General features: G+C 35.5%; 1 protein-coding gene across 2 annotated transcripts in view; it reads right to left on the bottom strand.

Moving 5' to 3' along the window:
* Window positions 1–3,929: 3,929 nt before the first annotated feature.
* Window positions 3,930–19,902, bottom strand: part of LOC109068848 (SLIT-ROBO Rho GTPase-activating protein 3) — a 79,176-nt gene continuing 63,203 nt past the window's right edge. For both annotated transcript variants that reach the window (XM_042726308.1, XM_042726309.1), the window contains exons 19-22: window positions 14,256–14,436; window positions 12,302–12,451; window positions 11,736–12,045; window positions 3,930–8,619 (exon numbers count right to left, since the gene is read on the bottom strand). In XM_042726308.1, coding sequence (XP_042582242.1) covers window positions 8,182–8,619; window positions 11,736–12,045; window positions 12,302–12,451; window positions 14,256–14,436 — 1,079 coding nt within the window. In that variant the 3' untranslated portion in view covers window positions 3,930–8,181. The remainder of the gene's footprint in view (window positions 8,620–11,735; window positions 12,046–12,301; window positions 12,452–14,255; window positions 14,437–19,902) is intronic.

Raw genomic sequence — 19,902 nt, 5'->3', positions numbered from 1 at the left:
ATATCTTAATTTGTGTTCCGAAGATGAATGATGGTCTTGGAACGTCATAAGGGTGAGTACTTAGTGACAGAATTTTTATTTTGGGGTGAACTATCCCTTTAAGGTTACCTGTTTTTTCCAAGGCATTATTAGATACCTGTGTTTCCTGTCATAGCTATGCAAAGATTTGTTTCAAAAAAAGTATCATAGCTATTAAATCTGCATTTGCGAATGACCCCAAAGTAAAAGGAGGCACTAAAGTCTGATTTTGTGGAGACTGTGCTTTAAATGATATTTATATTTAAATTAATTATCATCTTAATTCAAATGAAGAAGGATTTTGAAAGTTTGAGAGTGATTTTTGTTGATTTGTTATTTATGGTTGTTGATTCATAGTTTAAATGGTTGAAAATGATTCACAGTTTAAATATGCTATGCATTATCATACTGGAACTAAAACCGTTTATACCTGACTGGTAATTAAGCATCTGGAGAAATTATAGGCACACCGCATACACTGTCCACCGCATACAGCAATAATTTAACATTCACTCAGATTTCATGTTTTTTTTCCCCTTAATATTGAGCAAACAGATTTTTTAATGATAGTAAATTATGCAATTCTGATGGTAATTTTCCTTAAGAGTTTTCCATTAGCACAGTAACTGACAGCAGTTCATTTGCCCCAATAAAGTAAAAATGAGAGAAGAGAGTGAAAGAAATTATCATAAGATTTTCTGTACTAACATAAACACTGACAATTAATTTGAATTAAGGTGAATGTGATCATTTTCTTGCTTATAACACTGCAAAAAAAAAAAAAAAAAAAAAACCAAATTAGAGAAACTTACACAACATCATCTTTCATGATTATATGTAGGCCTATGTAATTCTTCTGTCTGTAGGAGTTCTACACAAGATAAACTTTGTGGATTTAATAGAATAATAGCAGTGATTCTAATCTACGTTGAACCAAAAGCCAAAAGTGTAGGTAAAATTGCTTAAATCATCTGGATTCATTCAGATTTAGAATGCGTGTGCCTGCTACTGTATAGCGGATGTGTATATGATGCATATAGCATATGATGTGTGTACATGAGAAAAAAAAAAACTCAATTTAATGTATCCTTGACCTAAAGAAGCATCTATTGGTCAGTCACATAACAGGCTTTCCTCTACAAACAAAAACTATAAGAAAGGACCATAGTGTAGATTTAGAAAAAAAAAAAAAAACTCTTATTTATAGTCATGACAACACGAAAGTTAAAACTCAGTAGAAAGACACATTTTATTTTAGCCATGATAACTATCATTCTGTCCACAATTCATAAACAATCATTCATTTTGCCTGTTTTATTTAAATAATAAAAAAAAATAGGCTATGTTCCCTGGCCCTGGTACACGGCAGTTGTTCCATAATCTAAATGCTGGTTTGTTTTACAGAGCACGAATCCAGTCAAAATGTTTACAGAAGCTGCTCTGAATTCATGTTGTCATAGCATTATCACCCCTAGAATCTGGGCTGAATCTGTTTGGTTTCATACCAGCCTTTATTGTTGATTCTGAGCAGAGTTAAAGCTGTCAAGTCTGATAGGTGTGACACTTTAGATGTCAGGAGGAGGAGAAGCGGGAATGACACCTGAAGTTTATCCATGCCATGTTCTCTTACCGCTCTATCCTGGAGCCAATCTGGTCACCCAGAGACCTGTTTCACTCTGTTTTGTATGATTTCTTCACACACAAGTGTCTAATGCTCATTAGGGCTGCAATTATTTAATCAAAATAGTACAACAGTAATATCCTGATATACTACAATTTAAAAGAAAGTTTTCTATTAGCCTATAATATATATTAAAATGCAATTTGTGTTGGTAAAGCTGAATTTTTTCAGCTGCTATTACTCGAGTCTTCAGTGTCATATGATCCATAAAAAAATCATTTTAATATGATGAAACATTTCTTAATAACTAAGCACCAAATTGGGTTGCTGAAAATTTTGCTTTGCCATTACAGGAATAAATTATAGATGTATCAAAATAACATTAAAACAGAAAATAGTTCCTTTAAATTGTAATATTATTTCATGATTGTAGCCTATTTTTGATCAATTTTTTGTAGAATTGGTGAAGCCATGGTGAGCATAACTACAGTAGTGTTTTTGTGTATTTTAAAAACTGAAACATAGAAAACAACTTTAACTTTGCAGCCAGACGTTTCTAATTAAAATTCAAACTAATTCTTTTTATTCCTTGTTTTGTAAAAAGCAGTCTATTCAAGCTGATTTGATCATTCTGAAATTGGCGCTGTTGGGAGGCATTGCAGCCTAGGCTGTATAAGGCTCTACTATTCTTTACTGGTGCTGTGTGTTGATCTTGAATGTCAGTTTTATGTTGTTTTGAAAGGTTCTTGGTGGCTTTGAACATTTATCCACCCAACCAAGTCCTGCTGTCATAACACTTCATACTTCACAATCACAACAACAGAGAAGAAACGTTTTTATTTTATAAGAGGATCGATTGCAAGGCAGCCCAGAGAAACAGTCCATACTCTAATCCCTGCTTTTTTTCATGATGTCATTACAAACACTAGGTATTGTATGCGCTCACTGACAATGTTATGTGATGTAATAAAGTTAAGACTATATTATTTAATGATTTGTTATGATTGTTTAATAAATCTAATATTAAATGACGTTTTGACTACACGTTTCACAGTGTAAAATATACCAAAACGTTTTCATTTTAATAGCTAGCAATAAAATGTGTGGCATGTTATGAAATGTCCTCACAATGTTCTCAAAACACGGGAGAGGGAAGCACGTTGAGATTAAGTAATAAATCAAGTGACTAAAATGAGAGAGGGTGATAATATATTTTATGTTTACGTCTTGTTTATTTAAGAGTCCCTCAGGTGTAACAAATGGGATTTTGTTTATCTACACTCCGCGCCTGATTGGCTGCTTATATTGTGTAGCATTATGACAAATGAATAATTGATTGGTGAATATCTCGCTATTGCACTCAGGGAAAATCAAAATGCACTTTGAAAGGCATCGGGCTTACTGCGCGCTTAGTGAGAAAGGAAATTATTTCCCTTTATTGCCTCTTTTTAGACCACCTTTGGTGTCACAAATAAACCAAAATGTTATGTTTTTCTAACTTTATTATCTTTTGACTGCTAGAAGCCAGGGCCCGTCTTCTCCTGCCATCTAGTGGTCAGAGGTAGTACTGCAAGTAAGCCAGTACGTCTCATATCTACACTGACACAGACGCACTGTACATTCTAGGAAATACACGATTCTCACGAAACCATATTCAGGTCACATTTTACCCCCCCAAAAAATACAAGAAAAATAATGATTTACATAGGAATAAATAACAAGGTACCGAAAATTACGTCGTTCATTTCTTGCATTTTGCATCATGTAATGACAATCAATCACACATAATCAATTAATTTATTTATAAATAAAACAAATTATATTAATATTGGTTTTATATATTTATTATATAACAATATTTAATTTTATATACAATTTTTTTTTTTTTTTTTTTTTATTTGTTATTACATTTATTTTTATTTGTGTTAGTGAGATTTAGAGATTTATTTGTAGCATTATGAACACAAGCATTATATGAAATGGGCTTCAGCTAAAAAGAAAAATGACAATAATTCAAAAATTACTACTTTCTCACATTTTGTGATTATTTATTGATAATTATGATATATTTGTTTTCCCCCCCACCCACCACACACACACCTCCCCACCATTGAATTTGGCCTGAAATTTAATCTTAATAATGTGATGTTTTATTGATTTTGGGCACATTAATGTAAGTTTTATAGTGAGAGTTGTGCATAGTGTGTAGTATTGTGAACACAAGATTTACATAACACAAGCTTCAACCAATCAATTTTATCTAAAATGAAAAAAGCAGAACAACTTAATGTAAGGTCAAAAAAAAAAGTATTTATTTGGACTTCAGAATGGTTCACATCCAAACAGTGGGAGGGTGTAGGATAACATCACAGGGGGGTATATCCAACCATTCAAACACTCATTTGAGAACAGCATCACTAGACAAAAAGTGTTCAGAGGAGGAAAAAAACCCAAACGACAGTTTTCACAACCCACTACTACAGACAGACGGCACTTTTGCCCTGTGGAACACTGTGTCCAGAGAAGGAGAAAGCCTATATTTTCTGTTATCTTAGCATACATACAATAAACACCCACTGTGGCATACGTACAATACACGCCCATTGTAGCATACATTCCCAAAACATACTTCCAGTAACATCACATACAGTCTATTAAGTACAGGGATGCACCAAGTGCCTTCGTAATCGTGCAAGTACCATACAACATCCTATTATCAGACCAACACGGCCTTAAATACTGCAATGCATTAGCTTGGGTAGAAGATTTAACTTAACAGCAAAAGTATACGCTTTTCACAGCACAGCCTTGAGTTCACTGGCAGAGGAGAGACAGACAGAGATGAGTGACACAGCCACGACTATTTTAGTATGTTACGGATGGCAGTTTCTGTAAACTTGATATCATTTATTATCCAACTTCGGCTCGTTACATAGGCACTACTATACAGTATGCACTAGATGAGCTGTACCACAGATATATGAGAATGTAATGCGCTGACTTTCCCGAGCAGAAGTCTGATACTCAAGTATTCAAATGCATGAAACTCATGACACTCAAAGGCATGATTACAGCATGAGTAAAGACAGTGTATGGTTGTGGGTTTCTCAACGTACACTGATTTACATGATCCTTTGGTGCATGGCTGCTAGTGCAAGCTAGAGTTAGAGAATGACACTAAGACAAGATAAACGGTAGAACATATGAGAAACAGTGAGAAATATGGTTATATTTGTAACAAACAGCTTCATGTCTGCCAACTGTTTTTATTTTCTCCGGTATTTACTATAGAAGTATTCTATACCAGCACTGACCAACAGAGACAGGTTGTGAGCAGGGACAGGCCATTTAAGGCCACCAGAGGGCAGTATTTGTCTTAGCCCATTTGTGTAAAGAACGTTTATCTGGTAAATCCGCACTAAACAAGACTGAACTGGTAATTCAAGGGCTCTCACACTTTTATTAATACATTTCCATGACCTTTTTGTCAGTTATGATTACTGGATGAAAATTTATCTTGGTATATTTGAGGATTATTATTAATAATAATAACAATAAAAACAAAAAAATATTAAATTTTACATTTTTAATTACATTTTTATTTACATCTTTATTTGGAGCCAATTAATTAATTAATCATTAGTTTCTATAGTAAATACTAGTAAGAGTTTTCCTGTTATTCTGTAACAATTAACACTTAATTTTCTATGAACTTGGGATCACTTTACTGCAAATCACAGAAGACTGATCCAAAACAGTCTGTTTTATACATTGAATTATGACTGCTATATTATGCATGCTCTTTACTGTAAACAGAATTAAACCCTCATCCATCCAGATGTAATTATGCAGAAGTGTTACGGCTGAATTCAAATGAACGTCCAGAAATAGATATGTGCCCTAGTAATAGTGAATAATAGTCTTTATGCATGTGATAAAATGATGCCTATGTGGAAGTGGTACGGTAAGAGACATTATAAACAAAATTAGAATCACTTCCTGAGATGAGCTGAATCCTCACAGCTACAGACCCAGTTTCAAATCGCTCCCTCGTGGATAAAAGGTTAACATATTTTAGGACATTGTGAATTGTATCTAGGGAAAGCCACCACTATCAGTCTTTGAACAGTGTTGCTTGGTAAAGACAAGCACGTGCAAGTCAGTCTCCCTCACATGCGGACAACAGGCCCATGCTACTACAAAGCTGAGGAATTTGGACAGAAGCTAATTACCAGTCATTTCCAAGTAATTCAAGATGGCAGCAACAGTACACCAAGTCTCAGAAGAGGTTTTCGTTTTTTTTTATGCCCTAAATGCAAGCGTAAATCAACATGGCATCAACAAGAAACATAAGACTAATGGAGACAGATGATGTAACAGCTCAAGCATGACATCAAACGCAAATCTAGAGATATTTCTAGATTAAAAATTGTGCGTAGTAACAGTACTGTTTTCTTAGGAGAACAATTTTTATGTAATTAATTTTTTCCTTACACAAGCTTTATGATTGGACTGCGTGAAGTGGCAAATCCTAAGGCAAACTGCAAAAGAAAAATCGGTGAAGAAGATGAGATTAAAGCTTTGGGCTCAGCGTGTTTAAGTGGATATCTAGGTCAGTCGGGCAAATTTTGTACACGGTTGGGTATTCCCTCTTCAAGCACAACTCAGGGAGGAGGGGTAACGCTGAAGATGAACCGGAGATGATATGACAGATTGGGGTCAGTGGAGTTTCTCTTGTTGGAGCTGGTTTCTCTAGGCTATTGAATATTTAAATGTGGAGGAGGGATCTGTACCTCACCACAGGGAGTGTGGCATGTATTTACAAATGCATCATTCATTGCAGTAGAAAATATTCTTTACTTTGCATCCTATATCTACCAAAAACAAGACCAAAAAAAAAAAAAATGAAAATATATTTTGGAGAAAAAAAAAAGTAATTTTAGGATATTTTTGTATTATTGTATATTTATAATTTTTTTTGTATTATGATGTTATCATGTAGAACACTTAGATCTGGAGGAGGGATCTGTCCCTAGTCAGAGACAGTGTGGTATGCATTTATAAATGTATCTGGGAAATATGGTATATTTGAGACACACAAGTTTTTGAGTGAATCTCACAAAAATATGTCCGGATCATGAAAAAAAAAAATGAAAAGAAAAAAAAATGATAATATATTTTGCATAAGAAATTGAGTCCTGTAAGAATTTTCTGTTATGATATTATTGCTGTGACAACTGATACAATTTTTTTTTTTTTTTTTTACAAATTCTCATCAAAAGTCCCCAGCATGTTTGGTGCGATTCACCCTTCTGCTTGGGTAGCTTGTGTGTCAACTGGTTATTTTAGTAAGCATTAATATTCATATAATCAGCTGACAGAGTATATATGGAATACATGTCCAAAGCAGGACTATTTGAAATATGTAAATGATGGATGCTTGCAATAACATGGAGCTCACTGGAATGCCTTAAGGCCACGTAACTTTATAAGAATGAAGCATTTAAATGTGTAAATTAGGCATGATGAACTGCTTTTTCTATTAGAAAGCTGATGTGATCCAAAAAACACAGAGAAAAAAAAAGTAGCACACTCTCCAAACTAATATTAATATTAATGGCTCAGACTATTGATTGATTATTTGTTTGCGTCTCGGGTTGCAAATGTTTTTGATAAAAGCCGTTCTAGTCTCCCTGCCTGTTCTGTCCTCGGCTGTACAAGATTGACACTTAAAAAAAGAATCTACCCAAAATTTATATACAAGTAAAACTACATTTTACCACAGGTTTCTTATAATTAGTTGGTATATTGGTTTTCTGCATCTCATATATGTATACAGCTTGGCTATGTTGTTACTTAAATGTATATCGCTTATTCTACAAACGAAAGGCATTACAAGTTCAAGTACATTATATCTCTATTTACAAAAGCTCAAAGGTAGCTGGCCGTGTTAGACAGTCTTTGAGTGACCATTTGGTTCTATTATATGTACAGTTCAGTTCTGGAGGGCGGGACTTATCACTAATTTTAAAACAGTCCTCCAATGAGAGTTTGCTCATTTATTAATAACAGAACTCTTCTGGCCAACCAGTGCAGAGAGAAATAAATGCAAACCACTCGTTTGAGCTTGCTCTAAATAAAAATGTGGCCAAAAAGAACAAGTTAATAGTAATTCTGAGGTAAAATTAATAATAAAAATAATAAAAAACCTTCTTTTTATCATAGCATGAAATTTACCCTGGAAATGTCTTTTTTCCCTTGTATTTTAGGATTTTTTTTGTCTTTTCCACAGAGAGGGGAGGAAATGATAGGAAGAACAGAATGGAATGGGAAAATCATTTGAGCCAGACTCGACTCACATCATCTGCAACCAGGCTCAACACGCCAAACTACTAAGCCACAGCTCAGCTGCAGTTCTAGAACTCTTAAAGGCTCAAAAAATTAATTCAGAAAAGAAACAGCACTCCTGAACTTCCTTCCTAGAACAAGCATCTAGCCCTCAGCGGCACAGGTAGCTACACCGCACCACGGGCCTGCTGCTGCTACATGGTCCCGGGTTTCTCGCCAGAGTTGGCAGAGGAAGCTGCAGCGTTGCTCGCATTGTTTGGAAAGATCTTCTCTGTGGGGGTCACGGCAGGGCTTCCCACCCCTGAGGAGCTGGAGCTGCTGGAGCGGTGCTGCGTGGGCGGGGGTCGCATGGGTCTCATAGGTGGAGGTCTGAGCTGGGCTCCGGCCAATCTGGCGGACAGCGCCGGTTTAAAGGTGGTCATCATCTCCGTAGTGGAGCTGCTGCTGCGTCTCAGGGCCGCGTCCGGGTCTCGGATCATGATGGTGTGTAAGGGGCTCGCTGGCTCTGAGCACACGGGGTTCTTGAGCGGTTCTAAAGTATCCAGAACAACGTCGGGAGCTTGTTTGGCTGTGTTTTGGCGTTCCAATTCACGGAGCTCATGAAGTGCGGTGTTCATTGTCTTCTCAATATCCTGTAACAAAAAAACATTGACTTTTTACACAGTTTTTTTTTTAAAATATGGACTAAGTTTAGATATTTTTTTTTCTGAAGTGGCATTGAATTGTACTTAATAAAGACAACATTTAATATTAAACCAAATGTTCAAGCATTTTATTCACAGCCTAGTGTAGGTTTTATGTAAACAGTATGATTTAATAATTTTTTAACAACTTTGACAAAATATCAACCAAATTTCTATATTTTTAATTTCAGTCTAAAATAGTATTGAATTTTTAGTCAAACAAAAATAATATTTGAAATTAAACTAAAAGCATTTTAGTCATAATCTGTTTGAATGATTCACTCATTTTACTCTAAAATGCCAATAAATTTAATTTGATGAAAACAACATTTAAAAAAAGACTAAATGTTCATGCATTTTATTCATAAACTACTTTTTGACATTATGTTTTAATTAAAACTACTGAAAAAGTCAAATGTTCAAGCATTTTATTGATAATATAATTTAAGTTGTTTGTCCACAGTATGTTTTAATCAAAAAAATTTATAATTATCACAATGAAGATTTTTCTTGTTATTAAATCCCATTTTTTGTTTAGTGTTGATGATGAGATAAATTGAACAAATGCTATATATTCATGAAAAATGCATTTTTTTTTTCATTATGCTGAAAATAGCTCTCGGTACTTCATTAACTGGACTCATTTGTCTTGAGTATTGCTAATATAACAAGGATAAGCATTAGGGATGTGTTTAAATCCTCTACCACCACTAATAATGATGATGTGAGAAAATGATCGATAACTTCAATTTGTCGGTTTCTGCACAGAAAGTATTTACGGAGCTATATGGCCTTAGAAATCTCTCATCTTTCCTGGAAATTCATCTTACTTTCTTCGGAAGCGGTCTAGTATATCACAGAGGCAGATTATGTTTGATATACACACAGTGTCGCTGCCGTCCTGATAGACTATAAACTCCCTGCTTTCCCGTTCTCTTTCAAGACTGTCCTCTGTCTCGCAGCTGAGCATGCCATAAAAATTTAATGTTCAGAAGATAAAAGACTCATGAAGACACATGCTCACACACACACACACACACACACAAAAGTACCTTGCAAGGTCTTATTACTGAGCAGATGTCATCAATAACCCCACACACCCCCCTAAACACATTTACACACATTTCCCAAACTGCACATCAAGCGAAAATGTTAATCAGATCATGCAGGCTGCGCTTATAATGCATTATCAATATACAAAACAACACATTTCTGTCCAACAATATCAATCATACCTCCATTTTGATGTCTGTATTCACATAAGCCATTTTCTTTTCATTAGATGAGTGCAGACACAGGGGCCATTACAAAAGATCATTAAATGTTCCGTGTGTCACAAACTTCATTATTTAACAGCGCGCAAATGAAACGCATGGATCAGTGGCAGCCTATGCCATTCATGCTGCTATCTGCTTTAGTGCCAGCTCTTTGTTTCTTCAGGACTAAATCTTGCCAGCTTCTTCAGCCTCACAGAATTCTAGGCTAATTGAAAGGCTTAAGAGAAAAACCAAAAAGCTTTCATGACTACAACTTAAAAGACATTTTGAATCCTTCTGAGCTTTGATTTATAAGGGTACAAAATATAAGAAGATTTATAGTGCACTTCCCAAGAATATTTGAATGTTTGACATCAGCAATAGCAAACTATGTTTAAAATAATTATATATCGAAATCACAGTGATTTAATTAGATTGTGATAATTAATCAAAATAAATTTTACGGCTTTTTAGAACAATTAGAGGTGCTTGCTTACTATTTTTTCTGCCCAAAAAAGGCAGTTGTAAGCCTTGACTTGTATGATGGCTCAAGTAGTGCAATTGAGGAAAGGTGCTATTACTTTTGTAAGCAATTGAAAGCTCCGTTTTCTCTCAGTTTAGTTTTCATAAAGTTTTTATATAATTAAAAAAAGAAAAAAAAGAAAAGTTATGTTTTTAAATACCTTAATTGCATCTACAATTTATCTACTATTTTATAATTTGAAACTAATTAAATAAATAAATAAAAATGGCACTTATTGGATATTTTTATTATACAGTGACGCTCATACATTTTCAAAAATACAGTAAAAATATAATATTGTGAAATATAATTACAAATTAAAATTTGTATTATATTAAATACTTAAAGAAATTAAAATTAAATATTGTAAAGAAAAACTTTTTTTTCCTATACAAATATTTTTTAAAATGTAACTATTCCAATGATGTAAAAGCTGAATTGTCAGCAGTCATTTCTCCAGGATACAGTGTTAAATACAGTCTAATATAATATATTTCTAATAAACATTTCCAATTAATATCATTGTTCAAAACTGAATGAAGCAGCACAACTGTTTTCAACACTGATTATAAGAAAAAATGTTTCTTGAGCAGCAAATCAGCATAACAGAATGATGTCTGAAGGATCATGTGACACTGAAGACTGGAGTAATGACGCTTAAAATTCAGCTTTGTCATTTCACGAATAAATGACATATATTTAGTAACATTTCACAATATTACTATTTTTACTGTACTTTGTCAAATAAATACAGTCTCATGAGTATAACAGACTTCTTTCAAAAATATTTAAAAAATCTTTATGGTTTTAAACTTTTGACCTCAGTGTATACACACACCTAACACAACGCTGTGGAATTAAATGAGAATCTAAATGTGCACACACACACACACACACACACACACACACACACACACGTTTGTTTTTGTGAATTGTGGGGACATTCCATAGGCATAATGGTTTTTATACTTTACAAACTGTATGTGGTATTGCCCTAACCCTACCCCTTACAGGAAACTTTGTGCATTTTTACAAAAAAAAAAAGAAAATGCACAAAAAACTCATTCTGTATGGGTAATAAGCGTTTTGAAAAATGGGGACATGGGTTATGTCCCATAAGTTACCCTCTCCTTGTAAAACCTGTGTCATACCCATGTCATTATACAAAGTTGTGTCCTGATATGTCACAAAAACACACGCACACACACACACACACACACACACACACACACACACACACACACACACACACACACACACACACACACACACACACACACACACACCTCTGCCAAAGCCTCAGCCTCCAAGGACTTGTGGTCTCCTAGGCTGCTGTGTCTTGTTGCTCCTGGCAACGGCCTGAGCGGGTGACCCTCAGGATAGACCTTTCTCTCAGGGTAGTTAATGCTGCCTGCACTGCCAAAGGTTCCCAAACGTCTCTTCTCAGGACTCTCTATGTGGCCTCTACTGACCGCCACCTTGTGGGGGCTGCTGGGGCAGGCGGTGGCCCGTGGCGGTGTGTCTCGGGCAGGACTGTGAGAGTCAGTGCCACTGCGGCGTCGAGGAATGGCAGACCCATCCGAACGCAACCTAACCCTGCATAAACACACAACGAGATGGTAAAAATCTTAAATCCAGTCCGTCAATGCTATTTTTGATTCAAAGCAGACTGTAAATAGAGTCAAAAAGGTTTTGTTAATTATTTGTGCCACAAACAAGATGAGTAAGTAAACAAGCTGCGATGAAAAACAGGACAAGATTAAACACTTTAATTCAGATCATTATTTTTTCCTGAGGATGAAAATATGTGGAATTAATACAAGCGGGGTATTCTGCATAATCAGCCACTGACCGGCCCATGACCCCGCCGAAGTTGTAATCAGGTGAAGGTTCACACGGGGACTGCAGATCGTTTTTGGATGAGGCTTTATCATCCAGTAAAGGTCCACTGCTGGCCTCGCTGTCAGCCTTCTGACTCAGACTATCAGAGAACGCATCATCCCTAAAGAGATAGAGACAAAAACTCCTTCCGGTTATTCTGATGGTCCATAAAGGATTTCAAGTGTGCAATTTGATTGGCTGATTTAAATCAAAACATAGACCAAAATAATTAAAAACTATTATTTAAAAGAATAGTGAAAAATTTTTTTGATGTGTTGTTTTTTTCGATTTTTTTGAAAAATATTTTTTTTGTTTTCAGTTTTTGATGTTTTCAGTGTCACATGATCTTTCAGAAATCATTCTAATGTGCTGATTTGGTGCTAAAGAAACAAATTAAGTGCTCAAGAAATCGTATTATTACTAAGGTTGGGAAAGGTTGTACTGTTTAATATTTTAGTTAATCATGATGACAGAATTGAATGTAAAAAAAAGTGTTAATTTCTTTCTGAAAGAAAATCTTTTAGAAAGTCTGACCCCAAACTTTTGAATGCTAGTCCATATCATTATGTATACCTTAGCTGTCACATACACTGACAAATTCATGTACATAAAGCTGGCAATGAAAGAAGCCTCTGCATTACTCTCACTTCACGTCTCATTCCCAGAACCCTGAGCAAGTAAACATCCACTGATCACAGTTTCACAGCATGTTCTCGGGCTGCTTTTACAGTTCTCTTAGGAGACGACAGCAGAGAGTGTTTTGTAATCTGAAGTTGTTGAAAGTCACATTCATGGGAAAAAAAGTCTTAGAAAAAGTCTATAGCCCAAATGTTTCATTATGCAATCTTTCAGCAATTCGTTTTTCTGAGTGCCTTTTGAACACACTAAATAGACTGAAGTACGTGCTTGTTGGACCCTTAATTTCAAAACCACTGCCATTAAGAGGACGCTGATCCTCTCTAACAGCTTCTATTCTTCTGGTATGGCCTTCCACTAGATGTTTGAACATGGATTTAGAAATTTATTCCTATTCAAACATGCAGTTTGCAACCCACATAATCTCAAACTTTATATACAGTACCTTTCATTTTTAAAGTAGTTAAATCACTAGATAATTAAAAAGACATTTTTATTTTGAATTTACAGCACAAATAACTACTGTGATACAAGATTTTGGTCATTCCGCCCATCCTCTTTTCATTTTAGCAACCTCAATTTTCCTTATTTGCTGCTGTCAAATTTTGCAATATTAGGAACGGAGCTTGGAGCGACCCTTTTAATAATCTCATTCATCAAACTGACACCGATTAGACCATACAAAGAGATAATGAGCATGTCATCATTTTAGTAATTACTGAAACAGCGGTAGGACAGTTAATATCAGCTGATGATATAAATATGATCAACTCAAGGACGCTGCAATTAACTTTTTTTCACTTTCATGTCATCTCAAGACCTCATAAAGCAGCAACAGAGGAGCAGAAAGCCCTTGAACACTTGATCGGCTTACTTTCAACTCACTTTAACCTCAGTGAAGTACGTCATGTCCCATTGCACCCAACAAGATTTGACATAAATGCATGCCTAGCACATTACGGCACCACTAATGCTTGGTGCTTTAGAAACACAATTAGACTCTTATAGTGTAAGAAAGGTTCCCTGCCAAAGACATAAGGGCATTCTTTAACTGCCACGCAGTGCTGTTAAATTTTAATTAAAGTCTAAAGTGTTAATGGAGGGAACTATTTGATTCTCACTTGAGCTATTAAGGCATGAACTCAGGCCAGATGGCCTGGTTGATTAGTCATATATAACCCAGAGGACAACACTTTCACAAGGCAACATGTATTGAACTGTCCTGTAACTAGTTCCAGGGATATAAAAATAAACATATTTTGAAAAAAAAAAAAAAAAAAAATACTTACAAGTCTTGTACTACTATATACTGGTGAGGTATGAGTCCATCAACCCCATTGTGTCGGCCCTCCCACCAGTCCTCAGATGCACGATGATACAGCAAAAGGGATGCACCTTTTTTGAAAGACAGCTCTCGAGGAGTCCGACCCATGTAATCAAACTTTGCAATAGCTTCAATCTGCTCAACCTCTGTGTATGAGAGAGAGAGAGAGAGAGAGAGAGAGAGAGAGAGAGAGAGAGAGAGAGAGAGAGAGAGGGAGAGAGGGAGCGAGAGAAAGGAACAGGGAAAGTAGCACTCATTAACATGTTTGCACAGAGAATTATGTCAACAAATTTTCAGAGAGCTTCAAAGGCACTGCAACAGACTCAAAATCTGTCATGCTCCCAGCTGGTTCTCAGCAAAAACACGCACACTCACAACGTGTCTTGGCCAGTCATGATATGACAAGTTTCCAGCGACAAGCACTTTGTCCAAACTAAATGCAAAACTGCTACATGTGAGGTAAGATTTTTGAAGCAATTATATTTCATAGTGGGTGAACCGGACTGCAGAAACCAACAGATTTGATACACAAAAAGTAATGCAAAGTCCATCAATTGTTGTAATTCTCTGAAAACAATAAAGCAAAGCAAAAACAAAACAAAACAAAAAAAAGCAAAAATGCAATGCAAAATGTCATTTTACTACACAAAAGTCCATAGATCAATTGTCGTAATTCACAAAAAACAAACAAATACAAAGCACATTTAAAAAAAAAAAAAGTTTTGAAGTGCATCAAAACAAAACAGCAAAAAAACAACTTAGTTTTGAATGAAGCACATCAAAACAAAACAGCAAAAAACAAAACTTAGTTATTGGACAAAAAGAAACATGGATCTATGCAATGCAATATTTCAGACTTGCTTCTATATTGAAGAAACACACTGCATTCAGGGGCGTCATGCACTTATTATTTTTGAGGTGGCACGAGTGAGGGGGAGGGAGGTATCTCAAGATATATCGATTCTCAAATAGCCTATGTGTAGTAAATGCATTTTGCACCTTTATAGATCATGTTAGTTGATCTATACCGGGCAATGGGCAAAGTAGACTAATGTTAGTGTAATCTATTAACTACACATAAAACCTGGCTTTTTAATTAAGAAGGCCTACCAGATATGGGTGTCATGCCATAAAATATTATTTTTAATACGACTGACTTTGTATTTAACGTGAATTTAAAAAAAAACATTGTAAGTTACTAATAATAATGCTTTCATGGTACAGAAAGAGAGGAAAGAACATTTACATTATCATAGAACAGTATATTGACTTCATTCTAGCCAGAGTTCAAGCACTCTCAAAAACTTCCATTATAATCACTGAAGCTGTTTAGACTGTGAAATGCATATCTTGCTTACATCGTATGCACATCTGCACTTCGTTGTTTCTGATGAGAGAATAAATTTGCAAGAGATCTGAATTTAGTCAGCGATGCGCCCACTGAACAAAAAAAAAAAAACGATAACTCATCTGGAAGCCTCTGATTGGTCACTGAATTCATAAGCTCAACAGAATAATGTCTGATTGGTTATAATGGGCAGTGCTGTAAAAATGCAACTTTCTCTGGCTCAGCACCAGTCAGTGAGCGCAGATTTAAATTTAACAGCTAGTGATGTGCCGCACATGACACCTGTGAAATATAAAAATATATAAAAAAATTTGTTGTCTTTTGCAAACTGCATTCCAAATCCACTTGGCTCGAAAATTTGAGGGGGCCCGTGCCCCCTCGGTTTGAATGGGCATGACGCCTCTGACTGCATTCAGTGTGATCAAGTGTACTTGCACGGTTCATTTATTTTTAGGGCAGAATGACAGATGTGACTGATCAGTCAACAACAACAAAAAGTGCTGCTCAACAATATAGCTTAGAAAAACAAGCCTGAATGCGCATTTATTTGTCAATTAGATTGTGATGTATTCAGTATCATACAGACTCACATTTATCACAAAAGGTCTCAAACATCAGGATATGATCTCATCTTTTACCCCATCAGGACCACAAAGAAACAGACACATTTTTAATACAGATGGGCTGCTAACAAATGCACAGTGGACTTTATCTAAATCTGATCTAATCTGCCACCCAGCTTCCATTTAACGTGTCCACTGCCATCGCATGACCACAAATCAGTTCACACTTCACCCCCCAGATGATGCCAGGGGCAAACAGACAGAGGGGTCATTCAGGGTTAAGGAGATATACAGAGCAAATCATCGCTTGGCAGGAAATCACCAAGTCGACTAGAAGAAACCAATCAGTTTCATTAGGGTTTCCACCCAGGGGTGAAATTAAATACAGGCATGGCACAGAAGTAGAAGGAAAGAGGAAGAATGGAAATGGAGAGAGGGAGAAAATCAGCCTTTGCAATTCTGTATTTGTCTGATTGTTTCTATTGTGACTGCACCTGATTGGCTGGATTGAAGGCTCAAAATCTGATTGCGATTTCTCAGCATGCGCCGAGAGTAATAGGGGAAGTCGCAATAGCGCTGTTTTGGAGCTAAAGCACTACAAACAGTCCTGAAGTCATGCATAAGGCAGACTGCGGCTGATGAGCTCCTGAGGGAAGGTTGATTCCAGATCAGAGCACCAGACAGATCAAAACAGAATGTCAGTGCGGATCACAAACATATACATAAGCCTACACAGCATGCGATTTAGGCAATAACATACTGTTAAAAGCAGTTCATAGAGCTACCTCTAAAAACATGATTACTTTGAATGCTTTATGTTACGGATCAACAACAACAAAAAAAATCACCAATAAAATGAATATACCATACACTTAATAACCTACAGCTTAATATTTATAAACAAGTTAAGCATTATGTAATATGTGGCATTGTTGACCCATGACCTTATTAGAGTCCACTCACAGTCCACAAATTCTGTCTTAATTTACTCACCCTCATATCTTTCTAAACATGTATGCATTCTGTAGAATTAATTTTTTTTTTTTTCCAGAAATAATTTGGTTAACAACATTCTTTAAAATATCTTCTTTTATATTCCACAGATGAAAGCAAGTCATACAGTTATAAATGTATATGTATATATTTACCGCTAATTACAGAACCGGCTTTACTGAGAAGATGTGAGTTAACACGAGATTTATCGTGCAGTATATACTGTACATTGGGGGAAATATTTATTTGATCCTTGATTTTGCAATTCAATTTCTAACCTTTAAATAATGTATTTTTTCTGGATTTTTTGGTTGATATTCTGTTTCTATACGTTAAAATAAACCTACCATAAAAATGACAGACCCTTCATTTCTTTTTAAGTGGGCAAACTAACAAAATCAGCAGGGGATCAAATAAAGATTTCCCTACTGTATGTTATCTACTACACATTTTAGTAGCATGTTTAGAACTTATTATATATAGCACATATTACATACAGCAGAAATATTAAAAGTATAGAAGTATGCATTTCCAAACATAATACATAATCTACACAATAAATAAAGTTTTTCTCTCTATTTTTGTCTTTGGAAAGGTATTAAATGATAGCCTCTCTACTGCCCCCACCAGCTTTGGAGCACCATTGACATTTATGTGACATTATCACAGGCTGACTAAGTGCAACATAATGTTTTTGGAAAATGTCAAACCTAGAGAAATTATCCTGAAGTATGCATTTACAATGCAAGACAAGGCTGGTCATACAAACTCAACATGGTGGCCATCATGAGGGGGCAACCTTCTGAATGAAACAGCCTTTTAAAATCGACCTCAATTCAATGCTCCTGTGAATGTGCGAGACTTCCGATTCAATAGGTAAAATAGCTAGAAGAATAAGAAAATGCGGCAAATGTTTTGTGCAACAAACAAGTGTGTTTATGATTAGGATAATAGAGTATAATAAATTGAAATAATAAGATAACAAAAACTAGTTTGCAATATCAAATAGCATAAACAGCTTTTTTATACATCTAAAATAAATATAAGTAGCTAACACGAGAAACATTGAACATTCAAGCTTAAAACTGTAGAAGTCGCGCTTAATTTAAAAATAAGGAATAGCTTGCTACAGTAGGTCTGAATGTTTACCATTTTAAAGATTTGTAAAAAGTACTGCAGCATTCATTTAGAGTAAAACTTTAAATGGAAAAATAACGAGTGCACCTTTTAACAGGAAAACAAACTATATTCTCTTTTAGTGTTAAAAAGGATCCACTCTTAACCCATTAGTTGAGAGCAAAACCATTTTAGTGAAACTGAAAAACTTCTTGAATGAGCAGCGAGCTGTATGCGAGAGATGGTATCAGCAATGTGGCTGGTGTTTGGGGTTAGCGAGCGAGTGCAGCTCCATCAATCAGTAAATGAAGGGAGCGAGCACAGGAAGCCCCGTGAGACCTGTTTACTCACCCTGAACAAAGAGCATGCAAGAGAGAGGGAAAGAAGAAAACAAAGTGATAAAAGGCAAAGGAGGAGGCAATTAAGCAGAGAAAACCAAGGGCTGGAAGAGAGAGATGAAGCGCAAGGATTGCTGAAACTGGGCAGAAAGAGATATTTCCATATGTGTCTTCATTTAATATAGCAACGGAAACATCGCTAGACTATGCTATCATTTACATGTGAGAAATGAAGATGGTGAATGGGGAGAGAGAAAGGGAGTGAAGAAGAAGCAGAGAGAACATAATTTTCAAGACCTGGAACCTCATAACAGCTTATGAATCTGTGCTGCCAGGTTTCAATCTCCTCATGGCTTACCAGCCAATAAGGATGCACGTTGCTGAAGAGGCACTACTCTGATTGGCTAAATGTCAATTATGAAATACTCTGATTGGCTCGCCAGGTTTCAATCTCCTCATGGCTTACCAGCCAATAAGGATATATATATATTATAAATATATATATATGTTTTCATATATTATATATATATATATATATATATATACATATTTAAATATGATTTGTTTTCAGAGAATATATCAGTTATTAAGTTTATTTTCTTACCCCACTAGTATTTTTTTAAATGCTAAAAAATACAAGAAATTAATCACCACTGGGGTAAGAACAATAAATTTAATGTAATATCTAACACATTTTGCTTTTCATATAAATGCATTTTGCTTTAAAGATGGTTAGATATTTTCTGGAAAACACAACAAATACTGAAAGATTTTTTGCAGCACAGTCAAAGTCTCATATTGGCTGTGGTTGTATGAATATTTTTTTATTTTTATTTTTTTTGTGGAAACTGTTTAGATCAAACTGAATATGACCCAGATGTTTCAATGCCAGCTTTGACATCTGATGTCAGTTATGTGGTTGACATCCATGTGCGCACACACATATACACCACACAAGCCAGAAAGGTCAGCCAGAGCACAACACAGCAATGCTAACCAACACATCATCTTCAAAATACACAAGGCAAAGCAATTTTTCTGTTTTTAAGAAGCAATATGTGGTTATTTTGATTCCTTTCAACCCCAAAGGCTAGCGTAAACATCTGATTGTATTTCTATTGGGTAAATAAACGAAAAACCTCAAATGCTGATTTTTGCTTCTGGTTATTTGTGGTCTACTTTACAATGCAATACACAGCATCCTGCCATAAGAGACAATGATATGAGCACGCAGAAAGCACTGAATGAATGCAT

Source organism: Cyprinus carpio, chromosome B6 (assembly GCF_018340385.1).
Source record: "Cyprinus carpio isolate SPL01 chromosome B6, ASM1834038v1, whole genome shotgun sequence".
Classification (NCBI taxonomy): Eukaryota; Metazoa; Chordata; class Actinopteri; order Cypriniformes; family Cyprinidae; genus Cyprinus; species Cyprinus carpio.
The sequence above is the reverse complement of the archived record's forward strand: the minus strand, read 5'-3'. Positions and strand labels throughout refer to the sequence as shown.